At 32.9% G+C, this 18,352-nt stretch overlaps 1 protein-coding gene and 1 long non-coding RNA gene across 2 annotated transcripts in view; one reads left to right on the top strand and one right to left on the bottom strand.

Annotated features, from left to right (window-relative positions):
• LOC124083781 (uncharacterized) overlaps nt 1-2,857 on the top strand; it is a 28,667-nt gene extending 25,810 nt beyond the window's left edge. Inside the window, exon 4 of the long non-coding RNA XR_006848905.2 lies at nt 1,812-2,857. This is a non-coding gene — a long non-coding RNA (uncharacterized LOC124083781). The remainder of the gene's footprint in view (nt 1-1,811) is intronic.
• Nucleotides 1-18,352, bottom strand: part of Znf654 (zinc finger protein 654) — a 78,836-nt gene that overhangs the window by 13,480 nt on the left and 47,004 nt on the right. Inside the window, exons 3-6 of the mRNA XM_046430536.2 lie at nt 18,264-18,345; nt 6,365-6,500; nt 3,555-3,757; nt 2,850-2,989 (exon numbers count right to left, since the gene is read on the bottom strand). Coding sequence (XP_046286492.1) covers nt 2,850-2,989; nt 3,555-3,757; nt 6,365-6,500; nt 18,264-18,345 — 561 coding nt within the window. The remainder of the gene's footprint in view (nt 1-2,849; nt 2,990-3,554; nt 3,758-6,364; nt 6,501-18,263; nt 18,346-18,352) is intronic.

Below are 18,352 nucleotides of genomic sequence, written 5' to 3'. Positions count from 1 at the left end.
ACGTAACTTTTATTCAGTATTTTTATTAAAAGAATTAAGGGAGATAAATGAAACACATAGATGAAATGTCTAGCATATATTGACATTTAATCGCTAATTTCTTATGTTCATTTCTTGTCTTTGTAATTTTATAGGGCCAAGCACTAAGATTTAGTCAACAAATATTTTTACGTTGATAATCTGGTAATCTGTGTATGTGTTAGGGGCGTGGGGGATTGGGAACTGAATCAGGGCCTCACACATGATAACATGAGGCAAGTACACTACCACTGAGCTATACCCCTAGCCTGATAATATGGCAACTATTATATTCCTAAATGCTGAAACCTCTTGAAGGACTGACTATAGTAAGAAAAACTACACATGGAATGAGATAAGAGATGATGGTGGACATTACAAATAAGAAGTGTTTTATGAAAAGACGGAGATGAATGAAGGGAAACAGATCAACTATATTTAAAAAGACATACCATAGCTCTTTAACAAATTTTAAACCAAAATGACAGTTGAAAATCAATGGAGAGATATTCTACTCAATATCATACAAATGAATGTTTGACATATTGGAAATGTATATTTTTTTACTTTACAGCTTGTTTAAGAAAATAATTTGAGGTCCTTACAGACAGTCTTAGGGCACAAAATGAAGGGAATTTTTTTTCTTTTTGTTTTATGACAAAAATCTTTATTTCCCTTTTATTTCATTAAGTCATAATTAAGTCATAAGAAAACTTGATAAACAAAATAAATATTCTAAGATCCTAATAAGTTTGCCAGAATGGGTTACCAGATGGATTTTAGTTGTGTAACAGGCAAAGCAGAAATCTTAGCATGAGGTTGTAAAACTCCATTTTGAATGAATTTATGAGATCTTATTTTTACTTGTATGTTGGATTTTGAGGGAAAACAAGAAAAAAACACCTTGAAAATCACCAATAGTCCTCATTTAGAAATCCATAAAGTCAAGTTAATAAAGCTCAGTTTTCCTTTAATCAGAGGGTACATTCAGTATACAAACACTTCCCAGGTAGCTTATAAAGGGCCCTATTAACTACTAATATAATCATCAAGTTACCTAATTTCTAAGAGAAAGCTATAACAGAGTCTACAGTCACCCTAACAACATGGGGTTTTTTCCTTAATTTGATGCTTATTTAGTAGGTAATGTTTAACAGCACAAGCTGTTGTGTGAAACTGCCTAGGTTTGAATCCTGGCTTTACTTCCAAACTGAATGGCTTGAACATAGTCTACTCCATAAGACTGTGGATTAAATGAGATAATGCATATATCAAATATAAAATATAAGAAGCACTCACTAAATGTTGGACATTTTTGTTATTGTTGTTATTATTAATGACAATGAAAAAGAAATGGGGGTAGTAGCTTGCCCTGTTAGCTTGAAATAGAATAAAACTAGATTGTGGACCAGACACAGCAGGGTACATCTGTAATCCCAGCCATTCAGGGGGCTGAAATGATGCAAGAGGATGGCAAGTTTGAGGCCAGCCTCAACAACTTACTAATGTTCTAAGCAACTTAGCAAGATCCTGTCTCGAAATTAAAAATAAAAAGGAATGGGAATATAGCTCAGTGGTAAAGCATTCTTGGGTTCAATCCTTGGTACCAAAAAAAAAAAAAAAAAACAGGTTTTTCAGAAAGAAGGGTCAAAAAGAAAGACTCTTTGCTGGTTAGAAAGCAGGAGTCGCACACACACACTGCTTCTATTCTTTTTTTAAAGAGAGAGAGAGAAGGAAAGAGAGAGAGAATTTTAATATTTATTAATAATAAATTTTTAATATTTATTTTTTAGTATTTGGTGGACACAACATCATTGTTTGTATGTGGTGCTGAGGATCGAACCCGGGCCACACGCATGCCAGGCGAGCGCGATACCGCTTGAGCCACATCCCCAGCCCCTGCTTCTATTCTTAAGAGGCTGTCTGTGGCCAGGAGTTGGAAGATAGGCATTATTCCATTTTAAGTTCCCTCTTTAAAGAATAAAAATTTAACAAAGAAAAGAACAAAATAAAGCAGATCTTTCTGTTTGTTTGTTTACACTTGATTCCATTCACTTCTGAATAAATTAAAAGACTAAAGATACCCTATTTAAATAGTTTGCTAGAGCTAAGGGCAGAGAACATTCTTATCCCCATTGGAAAAGATCTACTATTATCAGTCATGACTATATTCCATTTCAGAATACAAAACATGATAATACTTTTAAAACTACTTAGAAGTTCACATGTCTCACCACCATCTCCTTATTCTCTTCCACTATTTGCAATTCCAGTTGACATGGTCAATTTTTCAAATAAAAATAAAAATTTAACTAAGAAAAGTATACTACTCGCCTAGAAGACAAGTGCACTTCTTCCTAGGTCCCCTTCTCTAAGCTATATGAAAATTTTAATCTATAAAACAAAAATGTTCAAATATGATTTGGAACTATATGCCTTCAAGATATTGTTTTAAAGAACTTAAAAATTGAAAGCACTTTTTAAAAATCCTACTTAAAACTTTTAAATAGTTTTCAAATGTTTTTTACAAATTCATGCTCCAAAACTTAATTTCAAACGTTGTTTCACTATAACACATACCTTGAAAATTTACACTTGATCTTAGCCAAAAGGCTGAGAAGCGATTTCCTTGAAAATTTAAACAATGAGTTACATATGATTATTTTCTTTTTAAGATATTTAATTCTTATACTGTTGTTCTTTGCACAAAATTTTTAAAATAGTTTAATATTTTCACACAATATTAAAATAGCTATGAAGTCCAAACTGCTAATCATTTCTCCCTCTGGTACCCATCTTACCATTTTAATTTCTGTATTAGGAATACTTACCATATACAGTACATATCACCATTCTGGAGCTGTGGAATAAGAAAGGATTCACAAAGTTGCAAAGCTAACATAGTCTTGCCTTCTTTTTCAGTGTTACAGATGATATCAATTCCACTCTTACAGTCTGTTTTCAATAAATGCTGTGAGAAAGGAAAAATCAGTTCATCTCATTAAAAATGTCTAAAAAGCTAATTTCATTAAATATTTAAACAGAAGAAACTACTGGCAATGATGAATTATAGAGAAATACTTTAATGTTTCTTATTTTTACTGCATAGCACCTTCATTTTATAATGAGTGCTTGTAATCTCATTAATGCCTAGAACCTGCAGGCAAGTAGGTTCCATATTAGGAAAAGATTCATTCTTTAATCTTGAAAAAATAAATAAATATGAGCATTTAGCATTTTACTACGTTAGGTAAAAGGCAAAATCACAGTGTTTTTTGCTTTTTATTTGACTCTTTCTGTTACACCAAAAGTTCAAGTAATGTTTATTAGAGAATATATTTTATTAATTTCATTATTTGTTAATATCAGATTCTAATTCAACATGCATTTAAAGAATGGTGCCAAAAGAGAACACATCTAGATAATGTGATCTTTAAATCATTGGTATAATGAAAAAAATAATTCAACAATAATGAGCTACCCCGCCCCTCTTTGGTAAGGTTAAAATGGTAACTGGCAAAAATCTCAAACAATACCTCACGGAATAGCTGGTCTTCCACAGGTGACATAAACAGACATGTGAAGAATGCTTGATGGAAGTACAAGTCTTTACTGATTTCTGGGTGATTTATACAAGATTTAATAAGAGCCATTGCTTCAGGTATGCGTTCACAAGCAATTAGGTATCTGGCGCGTAGTTCAAAGAACAGTGGATTTTCAGAACTTAAATATTTGTTCACTATATTAAAAAGAAACACTCTGTTACCCTCAAGAAAAGATTCTCTGAAACTTTGTTTGAAACTTTACCACTAAAATATGATATCTAATGAGATTAACAAGTTATTTAACTAACATTTTCTTTAGTAAACTTTATTTATGAAAAGAATTTTCAATTATATGGTTGGAATAATGAAAATAAGAGCAATACCAAAACAGCACTCAAGAAATATTTGCTGATTTCTTCTCAGTCTAAAAAGTAAAAAACAAAACAAAACAAAAAAAAAAAACCTAAAATTTAAGAAAGGGAAAAAATTAAATTTTCCTCTTTAGTTTGATAATATGTTTCAAAGGGTACTGGCTATGATGCCTTTCTAGTCTCAGATTACATAGTTTCTCTTCCTACAGCCCATTATTTTAATTACTATAAGATTAAAAAGCTGAATCCTACGTTATCACATTAAACCACACTAAATCAGATTAATTAGAAAAGCAATATGTTAGTGAAAAAACAATAATGAGATATATTTTATTTTAAAATAAAATTTATCCAAAATAGTGCCAAATAGAACTGTTTATTAAAATGCTCATGTATTACATAAGGATAATTACTAATTTATACCTATATTCACACAGTTTGAAATATATAAGCACTCTTAACTACACAAGTTTATTTAGACCTAACAACAACCTTATGACAGGTCTTATGATATTTGTGTTATAGGTGACATTTCTTGAGTCTCAGAGAGGTCAAATAACTTGCCCAAGGAAAAAGAATTTTTAAGTGGCAGGATCAAAACTGGAACCTTTATTTTATGACTTTGAATCCAAAACTGTTTGATTACTTACATATGTTTAATCAATGAAGGGCTTATAAGTAATGTTTTATTTTGGCTTAAACATTAGCCTTGTAATTCTGGTTATGATATTATGGGCAAACACTGATTTGTAGTTAATACATAAATAAACTTCACCCTAATCTTTACTGTAATGATCACTAACTAAAGAAAAGTTTTCCATATTAATGAGGCTCTAGAGCAGCTTTTCCCGAAGCTTGCTAGTGTAGTTATGAAAGGAATATTTATTATTCTAATGTGATATGCAGTCTAAAGGGTCATTATCCCTTAGAACAACCAACAATAGGTTTGCTTTAGCTTCTACTCAGAGGCTCAAAATTCCTGTAGAAGTCTAAACTTTCTTCTCCCTTTTCCTCCCTCCTAAGCTTTTGTCTATCTCCTATCTCCTCTGGCCACATTTCCCAGTAAACTTTGCCTTTCCTATATTAGACTCTTTATACTTTTCCTAAATAATCTAACTCTTTCTCCTCAGCTTCAACTGTCTCCCTCTCCTATTTTCTCTTCTTTTCTTTTTTAATCCCTTTCCAAGATCCACACACATCTCTTTTGTATCCACTGGGTTCTCTACCACTGTCATATATACCTTAGTCCTTTTCTTAAAGTCTTATATCAAATACCCCACTTTGTACTTATTCTCCTGGTTTTCTCTCTTCATCTTCTCTCACTCTCATAGTTCTACATTTGTATCTGCAGGTGGTTTATTCTTAAATATGAGAATCACAGCCTCCTCCCTCCTTCAGCTCCACTTACAACCTACCCCACACTTAACCTGGCGTAAATGGAAATATCCTAACCTGCTCAGCATAATCTAGGGTATAAAGTATCTTTCTCACCAGACAAGGACTAACTGGTTCCAGGGTTGTGAGCTCTTTTTTCTCTGTCTTTCCTATAACTTCGCTTTATAGGCTCCCTCCCCACTTTCAAATGTTTCCCACATCTTTGTGCTTATATTCACAGCTTCCAAACAAACATTCTATGTTTGGTGACACAAAAGATTCTTAAGTTCAGAACAGTTTAATAATAGGTGACCCACACACACGAAAAAAAAAAAAAAGGATTAAGTAGGTGACAGACCCTCCTGACTCAAAAAGAAATTTTGGCCCACAAGGGTCACAGGAGGATTACTATTTGACAGGAGGTGATGTCAAAGAAGGATATAGGTAGTAAGGGAATGAAATAAAACTGAACTTCTATTAGTAGATGAAGTTTAGAGAAATACTGCTCTATGGTATTTGGAATTAGTATTAAAATGTATTTATTCATTTAGTTAGTCATTCATTCATTGTGTGGTCATTCATTCATTCAACAAATACTTATATTAAATAGTTACTCTACACCAGGCACTGGACTAATTGTAGAATATACAGTGTTGGTGAGAATAAATTCAGAGTTCCAGCCTTTATGGAGTTTCCTGTAAGGGAGATCCCATGTGGTTTCATGAAGTTTTTGTTTTTACTTTTATAAATAAGGATATTCTTTCTTAAACAGATTTTAAAACTATAACTGAAGTGATAAACTCCCTATAAATAAGTAATATTCAGTAAATACATTCTCAATTCCCATTACTTGAAATAAATATACCTAATCTAATGTCAAAAATCAGTCTGGGCGAGATCAGAATAACAATTTAAACATTCTTCATTTGAAAATAAATTACTCCATTATTCAGTATTATAAAATAAAGAGAAATGACTACTGCTGCTCTAATAAGGAAACAAAATTGTGTTTGCTTCTCACAAATGTTGGTTTTGATTTTGAATCTCCTAAAGTACCTATCTCCTGAGATGCTGGCTGGGCTTTAAGAACAGCTTGCAACACTGGATCTTCCCATGGGCCACCATCTCTAATGATTCGCGTCACCAGTTCCAGATTCACATTTCCATATCTGCGGAGGTGATTCTGGCATTCCTAGGAAAGAAAAATCATTTTGGCTTTGTGAATTTAAAGGGATAAAAACTAAACTTGATTATCACTGCCAGTAAAAATCATTAATGGCCAAATGAGATAGCTATTAAATTATAAAAGAGAAAGGGGTACTACTGTAACATGTAGGGTGACAAAATCCCATTAGTACACAAACTGGCCTTAATGCCAAAAGTTACACAGAATGTACATAATTGGACTTGGAAAATCCCATTAAAACAAAGATGAAGTGTAACCCAAGGGAAAAACTTACAGAATGCATCATTTCTAGGAAAAGAACCAGATTGCAAAGAAACTGAAAATTAAATGTTTGGTTAAAATTATATTAGTACTCAAAACTTCAAATGGCAGACAAGAGCCGAACAAGAAGATGTAGACTAAGCCCTGCTCAGTATGCACACTCTGGTTTGCAGGTAGACATAGGTCCCCTGACCTGCCCTGAATTTATGCCAGATAAGTTGTGGTAGAAAGCTGGAAGATGGAGAGTTCTATTCTGTCTTGTTCAGTAATTAGATATGTAGTTTTGGGATGAAGAAATGACAAGTTGAAGAAAATCCAACCTATAATGTGAAAAATTTGTATGAGGTTTAAGATATATGTTGGAAAAAAGATACATATTGATAAAGTGAATAATAACGGGTAATTTGTCTACATATCTGTTTTCTTAAGGATATGTAAAATGCTTTGGAGAATCATTATAATATGGAATTTGCAATAGAAGTTACATTTGTAAGCAACATTTAATATTTAAGAGAACCTGGTTTACTGAACTTGATTCTAATAAATTTAATTAGATTGAAATTTACAAGATTTGTTTGGCTGATTGTGCTTTTAGAATCATTATACTGTACTGTTAACTATTGTTTTTTAAGATGTTTCAGGAAATTTAGTCTGATAATTTCAAGATTAATTGAAGTCCTAGTGAAAGTATTATTTTTTAAAATACTGAGCTTGACACCTTAAGAAAAAAAAAAAGACAACTGACAAGTTAAATTTTTAAATATTAACTGTGTATCAATTAAAATACAGGCAATTGCCTGAATTTTTTTCTATGCTCACAAATACCTCAGACATTAAAAACTTAGTAAGGTTATAAAGCAAAGATTCATTATCAGATGAACTATCAAGCTACATATTCAAAGTGACTATAAATATTTTACTTGTATTAAATTGTCAGATTCTATCATTTGAACATTCCATATTAGACTAAAAAGTGATTTCTGTATGCCACCTTAACTTCCTGGCTAAAAAAGGAGGTTTCATTTGTTTCAAAAGAAAACATGATAGAAGAAATCAAATTTTAAGCAAATGAAGTCAAAGGATCATTAAGTCTAAACATCATGAAATAAATCTTAAGTGTTACTTAAGGATGTCCCCAAATTAAAATAAGCAAGCAAACAAAAAATCTTATAAACAGTGGGCAAGTTACTTAAGCTCTGTGTGCTCCATCATTAATCAACAGCACCTACTTCATATGATTGTTGTGGGGATTAAATAATATATGGTATTAAAAAAGTGTTTGAGACAGTGCTTCATTATTAAGCATTCAATGAATGTTAACTTTTATTTCTTTTAGTGTTTTTTAACATTTTGAAAAGGTATTTTATTTCACAACACCCAGTCACCTTAACATTAAAAAAAAAAGACTTCGCTATTTCCACATGTGAGAGAATACATAAAAAATAAGTATAAAGTTATTGATCAGCATAACAGTTGTGAAACATAATAATGATCTATGGCAGAAGTTTCATGGTTAAAAATAATCATGAATTTTAAGCCACACACACACACTATTGCCCTTAAACTATTAGGAAGCTGGCCTTTGGTCCAATCAAAGCAAGAAATAAGGTAAACTGGACACTACCCCCTAAGTCACTGGTTAGCCTAGTTCTGCTGCTGAACCCTCAGACAGTCCATTTTTCTAGCTATCTAATGGTAATTGAGGCACAAATTATACAACTATTAGTGCTGAACTTAGAACTGAACTTAGGCCCAAGTCAAGGTGTACTGCCTATTTCCTAAACTTGGCTAAAAAAAATAAACGTTTGGAGGTTTTATTTAAAATATTCTGGATCCCAATTTAAACCACTGAATCAGAATGTGTAGGGGAAAGCCGTGACAATCTACTTATTTAATAATTCCCACTTAAAGGAAACTTTGGGATAGTTGGATTTTGGAGTCTTTTTAGAGATAGGATCTCACTGTGTTACAAAGGCTGGCCCCAAACTCTGGATCCAAGAAATCCTCCTGCTTCAGCCTCTTCGGTTACTGGGACTATGGACACATGAAACCATGACAGTTGCATTTGTTTTTGATGCCTACATTTAATGTACACTGCATAAATGTTCTTATAAATTATATACTATCAGTCCTTCTAATAAAAGTTAGTAAATTTGCTTGTATACAAGTTTTCTAAAATAAAATAAATAAATTCTAAATTGTAGCTTTGTTTTGTTTTTTGTGTACATACTTTTTCTTTCTTTCTTTTTTGAGACCAGGTCTTGCTCAGTTACTGAGGCTAGCTTCGAACTTGCGAACCTCCTGCCTCAGCCCCTGCGTCACTGGGACAGTATGCATCACCATGCCCAACCTCATATAAGTACTTCTTACATCAATATACCATTATTTTGGAAACCACTCCTATGGAAATAGCTCTTAATAGGAAACAGGAATGAAATAAAGATTTCATTATGGTTTATTTAAATGGACAAGATAAAAGAGAACAAGTAAATTTGAAAATGTTTTTTGATTCCTTCTTCCTTAAATAGTATGTTGGCTCTTTTTGTATGGTACTCAACACCTCCAAAGTGAATGAGAAAGAACTTAAGTCACTGTAGAATTCAGTTTATTCTCTCCTGGGATATATATGCAAATTAATGTTTACTTAAATAATGAATTGGGCATGTAATATTGACTTGATCTTTTTTAAGTCATCTATCATTGTTATTACCTGCTACACTATGCTAAATATAATCTCCTCAGATATTTCCAATCAACCTAGTGTCTTTACCAATGTAGAAAGAAAACACAACTCTTTACCTTACTCTTCTTTTAGAATCGACTGTGGGATGGGATTTCTATTTTATTCCAGAAGTAAGACTTTTCTTCCCTGAACTGGCTGCCATTGTAATATGGCTACATGCATCTGTAAAGCTGTAGATTGATGTTAGATCCTTCAGAATGTTGTCTTGAACCCTTATCATAGAATGAAATTCTTAATACTTTCAGCTCATATAAAAGACCTCCAAGTACCTACTCATTCACCTATTACACATCACGAATCCTTTTCTCCAACCTGGTATCTGCCCTGTATCCAGATTCAACTTGTATTTTCTTGCCTATGCCTTTTTCTTGTGTCATTCTCTCCTACAACATCTATAAACCTCTCTAAACCCTATCTTTCCATAGTCCCACTTCCCCTGAGAAGCCTACATTACTTCAGGTCATAATAAATTAATTGTTCTCCTGAAGCAAAGTGTGTACCAGTCCACTTTCTGGTACCTCTCTTATATGAGAGCCATGCATCATTATCCTAAGTGTTAACATCTTATTTTCTTAGGTTGTTAAAAAAAATTTTCAGTCAGGAAATGTGCCAAAGATACCTTCTTAATAAATTTTTCATGAAAAGAGTGTTTTGTGGAAATCTGTGTGAAATGGAAGCATTATGGAACACCTATGTTATTTTGAATTAAATACAGATTCCAAAGTTGCAGAATACCACATTTATCAAATTCATCAGTTAGTTACTGTAGCAAATAGAAGCAAAAATGTTAAAAGGTCTTCAATAGAGTTAATTTTATGAAAGGCAGCCTTTAAATTAAAGCAAAATCTTGATAAAGCTTTGAAATGAAATGAGAATGATCATATCATCTTTCATTATTATACTTTCACTGGTTATTTTATGGCAAAGCACTTCAAAAAGTTGTAAAATTTGGACTGGGGATGTAGCTCAGTGGTAGAACACTTGCCTGTAATACCCAAAAGCTGCAACCCCCTCAAAAAAAAAAGTTGTAAAACTTAAGGATGTTGTCATTTTTTCAAAGGAACAATTATTATTAATTTTCTGTTCTTTTCTATGATGAATTCCTGAGGAATATTTACCTGATTTTTTTGGGGGAAAAAAAATGTTCTGAGTTTGCCCACATAAAATAAAGGGAAGAATTAACAATGAAAAAGTTATTTGTTTTTCCAAAGAAAGCTGTTATGGAGAAAATTAGTTTAAAATGAATATTTGAAAGTATTTGTATCATTACATGATCACTGTTGCCAAAAACCATTATGTCATGTATAAAAACTTAAAATCTTTCATTTGGAACATTTTAATGAGTTTTTAATTCATTTTTTAAAATTGATAAGTATTAGATTGGAAGTATGTATAGCTCAATGGTAGACAGCTTGCCTAGCATGAGGCATTGGGTTCAATCCCCAGCATGTGAGAAAAAGTGAGAAAGTTAGTATTCAAACCACTGATTTCAGGAATAGATAGACATATCCTAGTCAAATTTCAATAAAACTTGTTGAATTACTGGCAAAAGGTATTTTAAACTGAGTATTATGATTTAGAGTAGAACATATCCTCATTCTCTTCACCTGTGAGAGCAGTTTAAAATCAACCATCAACCCAGAGGCTCGGGAAGCTGAGGAAGGAGGATTGCAAATTCAAAGCCAGAGTCAGCAAAAGCAAGGCACTAAGCAACTCAGTGAGACCCTGTCTCTAAATAAAATACAAAATAGGGCTGGGGATGTGGCTCCGTGGTTAAGCACCCCTGAGTTCAATCCCTGGTACCCACCCCTCCACACACCAAAAAAAAAAATCAACCACCAAAGTAAACTGAACCTAAAAATCACTATATGAAACAAAAAGACATAACACCTAGCAGAAAAAGCACTGGAGTCTACCTAGAGAACAGGTCTCATTGCTATCTATGCTAGAAATTAGGCAACTTACTTAATCTATAAATTTTATAAAATGTATGAATCTTTCTGGTCATTTGTTTCACTATTTAAAAATGAGACTGGACTTGGTACCTCCTGCATTCTTTACTGCTTAAATTTTCTATGGTATATTTGATCTGGATAAACAAAAACTGCTTCAAGCACTAATATGCTGAGAATTCTCCTTATTTGTGTTAGGACACTCTTACACAATCTGCTTTCGGTGAATACTGAATTCTTGATATGTTGTCAGAGCTAGTTTCAAAGTGTTAACCATATCACTGATTTTGAAGGCAATTTACATACCTACTCCTAACAACACTAGACTATAAGAAGCTAATAATATAAAATCTCCCTTTATGATTGGATATTATATGTGAATAACTGCACAGTGCTTAATATCCTTTTTTGAGATGACTGCTGTTTTCTGTGTCAGGGTATACTGGCCTTTCCTATAATAAATACAACCTACTAATGCTGGTAGGTTATATTTATTGTAGGAAATATATTTTGGGAGGCTTGCTCTTGGCTCCTTGAGCATACCTATCTCAAATTTATTTACTCTAAATTTCATCCCTGAAGTAATTCTGCCTCTTGTACCTCCTCAAATTATACCTGTTTAACAGTTGAAGATGTTTTTTTTTCAAATAGATTATTTTTTAAAATACACAAAGTGTAAAGATTTCTGAGGTGTGATATACAGTTATTACAGAAGCAGGATTAACTATGCCAATGAAAAAATACCAAACTTTACCCATTCAAACAAAGTTTATCCAAAGAATAGAATCTTAAAATGATTTGAGAATCAAAACCTTTTTTTGGAGTGGGTGGGGCAGTACTGGGAATCAGATCCAAGATCTCACACATGCTAGGCAAGTGCTTTGCCACTGAGCTACATACATCCCCAGCCACTTAAAATGTAAACAATTTTATCATCAGTCCTTTTCATTTCTAGTGCTAACCGTATGGTGCACTAATCAAATATGTTTCTTTCATAGACAGTGAAATCCTTTCCCTATACTTTTCTCATAATTAAGCATATTTCAATTTCCCTTTTTCTTACACATTGTCAAAGTAGATTCTAAGTAAATATTTGATATTTTTATCCAACAACCTTGATTGATCTGTCCCATTTTAGTGTACATGGTGGTAACCAATGGACTAAAATAGTTTCAAACAGTATACCTAATTGTTTTATGTTTACTTTTGCTCAGTAAGGATGATCTCTAAAAGGGGGTTAGTTTTTGTTTTTCTTTTTAAAGAAAGGAATGAGTAGACATCAGAAATAACTGTGAACGTATTTATTGTTTGTTTTGGCAAACATTCGTATCAGGACTAAGGGATTAAGACTACTAAGTATTGGTATGAAAGGGATGAAAGTCAGTCTCTGCCTACCAGAGAGAGAATATAAGTGGATTAGTACTTTGGTAATGGTAGAAAAAAAAAAAAGAAGGGGAAAAGTCATATGTAGTCAAGATGGATTTGAGCAGAGACAGATAAGAACTTCTATTTAAGAAAATATAAATTTCAAATATAAATATTTGAAACTGCTCTTTCCAAATGCCTTGCTATAAAGCTAATATGATTATATTCTTTTAATCAGCACTATAAGGTTTTGCTTTGAATACCAAGAATAGGCCTTTGCCAAATTAAATCTTCAAGAAACTTTTTCCACATACTCCAGAAAGGGGTCATAGTCTACTTTTTAGTGGCAAGTCTGTAGTTCTATGAGAGGTAAGTACTAAACTCTTTTGCACAAACCTTTGATTATATTTTGCTCTTACAATGCTATTACAATAAGATAGCCTTGGGCCTACTCCTGCTTGGAAGATGGCATCTCACCTTTCACTCACCCAAAGGACACAAAGATAAAAATGCTATGAAGTTACAAGAAAGAAAAGAAAGCTTAACTAAGGCCTAATTCTAGTTTGGGGAAAAACAAAAACAAAAACAAACAAAAAAAAGATCTCTGACTTTGACTTATACAATAACCCCAAAGTAAGGGGGATAATGTTTTCTCAAAGATTAGGGCAGGCTCATTTGCAGAGCTGGATCAGTAACACTTTTAGATTACTGTTTTGGTTAACATTTTAGTCACTATCTGAGTCTTTTAATTTTTAATTAATTTTAAAAATCCTAACATCTGTTTTTCTCTTGCTTAAAAAAAGTAATATATGTTCTTGGTTTTAAAAAAAATTAGGAAAATGCAAACAGAATCATGAGTTTAACCATTTATTTGTCATTAATACTTGGATGTTCCAGTGATATTTAATAAAGCAAGTCAGGAATGGGACTTATATCCTTCTATAGCCTATTTGTATCTGTATAATCACTGCCCACTTAGCAAAGGATACCACTTTACGCGGTTACTTCAGCTTAGCTTTCCCCAGAATATACTTGATTCTTCCCTATCTTCCTTATCCCCATTTAGTCAATACTATAATCTGAGACTTTAGTTTCAGATTATTGTGGGATTTTTTTAACAATTTATATTTTTTCCAGAATCAGTTGGCATTAATACAATCTTCACAATAGTCATAATAATAGTTTACAAACTCTTACTTATTTCCTCAGGTTAGTCCCATTTCTTTTATTGTGTAAGGATCCTAACTGTAAATTCTTTGTTTAATCATATAGGATGCTTCTTTGTTATCCTGATAGAAGTCCTGTAGACACTTTGTTTTCCAATTATTTAACTATATATTTTTGTTGACCTCTCTCATAAACTATAGGACTTGGCAGCTGTATTATTAAATGTTTTTTTTCCTTCGAAAATCTCCACAGATATTATTTATTTATTCTGGCATTTGTTACCATATGAGTTTATTGCCAGCTTATTTGTCCCCCTTTGTGGAAATCCTGTGGGAACTTTTCTTTATTTTGAAAACTGCAAACTATAAAAACATATGCCTGAATAAAAATTATAAATTTTTTAAAAAGTAATTTTCACAGATTATTTCACAGCACTTTCAATTTACTAGTTTTATCTCCATGCAATATTTCATGTTCATAAAACTTCATGGAAGATAATTTGAACTTAAGCTCAGCAAGAACATAACAGATCCTTTTTAAAATTTTTACCATTTTATCTTACAATGTAACTGATGAAAGTGGTATTTATCCTCTTTAATCATCTCTGTGTGTATATATGTATGTACTACTGGAGTTTAACCCAGGGTTGCTCTCCCACTGAGTTTCTCCCCCTTCCCTTTTTTAAAAATGTTTTTTATTTTGAGAAGGGTCTTGCTATGTTGCCAAGTCTGGCCTTCAACTTGCAGATTCCCTGCATCAGTCTTCAAGTCACTGGGATTACAAGCCTACACCACCACACTCAACTCTTTGGTGATGTTTATCTAGAACTTTTAGAACAGAGAGGTGTTTTACTAGTGGACAAATAATGTCTGTATTAATTTCTTCAGATCCAAAAAAAGAGAAAAAAGCAAGGTTTGTATACACAACAGTAATTTTGTTAATTCAGTGGCATATAAGGGAGTAAGCAGAAAGCTTCAGTGGGAGTTCACCACATCTCCTCCCCATAAGACTATCCCTCAGTATTAGAACAGGCAGAGTTTCATTTGGGTCATACTCTCATTTTCTCAATGGTAAGAAGTCTTTTAGGCAGACCCACACATTCCGTTTTTAATGTGGGTATAACAGTTACACTAGGATTTCCTGCTTCTGGGTCTCTACTATATTCCTGATACACTTTTCAGAAACACTAACAAAGATGAGATTGGCCATATACCATATCCCCAGGATCTGCTATTTCATCCAGTCCCTGTTACATGCTAATTGTGGGGGATGGGATCACTGGATACCCCTGAAAGCTTTTTCTTTTTTTCTCTTTCTCATATACTTCCCTATTTTATCATATTCAGTCAACAAAATATTGTTTGAACCATCACTCAATATGATTTTCAAGTCTGAGTACTTTACAAAAGGCCTTTATCCTAGTTTCCAAAATTCACAATGATTTTTCCCCTCATTTTTGCAATGTAATTTTGCTGGGTATCTAGAAGATTTTTTTTAATGATAATGATGCGTGAGGCAGGTTCACCATTTGAGAAGTGTGTCATCTTATGTTGAGATAAAGAAACTTATTAGAAATCAAAGCTAAAAAGAAACTTAGAAGTCAAGAAATGGAATATCTGGCTATAAGAATGAAAGTTCATCTTGCAATAGTGCAAACAAAAATTTCAAAGAGAAATTAAAAATTCTTAACTGTACAACTCAGATTTTAGGAGATCCGAAATTGATAAAATAATAGAATAAGTTTAAGAGTTAGGTTTTGGTTTTACTGTAAAATCTGAAATTAAGGCATTAAGACTTGAGAATCTACATCCTGCATCAGACAGACCTTCAGAACAGTGACATGGTCTTTTGCATGGAATGCTATCAAGCACTTTACTAACTATTCAGTGACACTATGCATGAAGTACAATTATCATCACCAATTTACAAATAAGGAAAACATTACAGAAATTACGTAACTCACAAAACGACAGAGTAGTGAAGCTGGAATATTCACAATTGAAATACGGGAGGGAAAAACAAGAAAGTATATTCAAATCTTGTAAAGAATATTAATATACTGTAACTCCGTATGGTCCAGGAATGGCACCAGCAATATCACATGGGAGCTTGTCAGAATGCACACTATCAGGTCTTACCTCACATTATACCTTTCCTATTTGATTATAATCTGAATTTTAACAAAATCCTAAAGTGATCTAATATACATTAAAGTATCAACAACAGGTGTTTGCCCCATTTATAGAAGACAAAGAAGAACTCCATCTTAATCTGGTATAATTCTACAAACAATGGATAGGAATCACTTAGAAAAGTAAGACTTACACAAGTACAGTACATAAAAATATTTCAGCCGGGCGCAGTGGCGCATGCCTTTTATCCCAGTGGCTCGGGAAGCTGAGACAAGAGGATCACAAGTTCAAAGCCATCCCCAGCACAAAACATCAAGGCGCTAAGCAACTCAGACCCTGTCTCTAAATAAAATACAAAATAGGACTGGGGATGTGGCTCAGTGGTTGAGTGCCCCTGAGTTCAATCCCTGGTATCAAAAAAAAAACAGAATTTTTTTCAAAAGGTGACAGACATTAGGATTTGCATTGCCTTTTCAAAGATCAGACAAAAGACTGGATAATTTTCAAGCTTAGCAATACAAAGTTTTAGGGAGGTATACATGGATTACATGTTGACCTTTGCTAGATTTCCAGAGTTGGAGGCCTAGGAAGCAACAATGGCAGTAAACTCAATTTAGAAAATGAAGCATGATTCCCTAAGAAATGGGAAGAAAAGGTGAAACCTCTCCTAGGTGGTAGGAGTTAGAAAACTCAAAAGAAATTCACAGTAGGAAGAAGTCACAACCACAAAAGGGGCAGAGATTTTTTTTAAAGCAGTAGGTTAGGTTTTAGTCTTTAGAATTCAGCTGGGATTAGAGCAAGAAATAAAAAATTTAAAAAATGTGGAAAACCACAAATTCTCCCTTGAGGGATTATTTTAATAACAGAATGGAAACCCTGCTTCTAAGAGAATAAGGATGTTGTTCCCTTTGTAAATGTTATGTTTTTGTACTTTTAAAATAGAAATACTGTCTCTCAATAACTCCAATACACTTAGGTGGTTCCCATTATCAGTGCTCAGTTGACACCTCCATGAGGTATTTCCTGATCACACCATTTAAAACATTTCATTTGTGTTTTCCCCAATACTGCCAGGTCAACGCTCTCTTAATTTCCTTAATTGTTCTTTTCTAAAATACTCTTCATTTACAAAGATTTGTGTTACTGTCTTTCCCTATATTAGAATTAAACTCTATAATGGAGAGTCTTTCTATTTTGTTTACTACTGGTTTCCCCAGAGCTTAGTGTCTGGCACATTATGGTGAAACAATACATATCTGAGTAAAAGTTCAAGAATGGGTTGCCAAGAACACAAGTGTCAAAGGAAAAGTGGAATGGAAAATTACAAAGTGCCAGACACTAGAATATACACTCTAATTAGATCTTGAGTTCCATGAGAACAGATATATTGATCTTCTACTATGGTAAGAATGGATGAAGTAGAAATACCAAAATGATTTATATAATACAGCAATATTCCTGTATACCATAAGCTTTTATTTTAACACCACAGTAATATATACACAATATGTTGGAGACTGCCACTGATGAAGTTCAAAACATATTTTCCTTTATTCCAGCCAGGAGAAGTACTGTCAAGATAAAGGACACATGAGTGAGCCAGCGAACTAGTTTGTTGCTACCCAGGTAGATGATAAAAAAGATCAAATATTCTTTTCGTCTACAGGAGGGATCTTGAAATATTCTGTCATTTTTATCTGGATTTATTCTCTCCTACACCAGATGCTTAAAAAAAAAAAAAAAAGCGAAAAGCTTTGCTAGGAAGGTTATTTTGAGATGAGAAAATCAAGGTATAGCTAAAGGAAAAGGGCATATAACAATCAGTACTTTACTTCTATTCCAGCCAAAAATGCTTTTCACCATGGTTAAGTTCTATATATTGCAGCAATAAAAAGTGAGATATATGCCCAAATGTGCATCAGAATCTACAAGGACAGTAGCTCTGATCTAGCAAATGTGGAACTGGAATCTTGGCTATGAACTGCTTTGGAAAACAGTTAAAAATTAATTTTAAGATCTTTCTTTATCTGTCAGTAGTCTTAAACACCATCAACTAAGTGATCATAAAAACTTGCAAGCAATAAATAACCAATAAACCATTTTTAGGCTAGAATAAATGTGTACTAAATGTAGACAAAATATGTTTTACCTGGAATGATCCAAGAATATCTTTTAGGGGCTCTTCATAAAACTCATCTCTTCCAAAGAACAGCAGCAACTCAAAGAAACTCCTAGAAA

This window comes from Marmota monax, unplaced genomic scaffold, assembly GCF_021218885.2.
Source record: "Marmota monax isolate L192 unplaced genomic scaffold, Marmota_monax_Labrador192_F-V1.1 WCK01_AAM20220418_F8-fsc00016, whole genome shotgun sequence".
Classification (NCBI taxonomy): Eukaryota; Metazoa; Chordata; class Mammalia; order Rodentia; family Sciuridae; genus Marmota; species Marmota monax.
The sequence above is the reverse complement of the archived record's forward strand: the minus strand, read 5'-3'. Positions and strand labels throughout refer to the sequence as shown.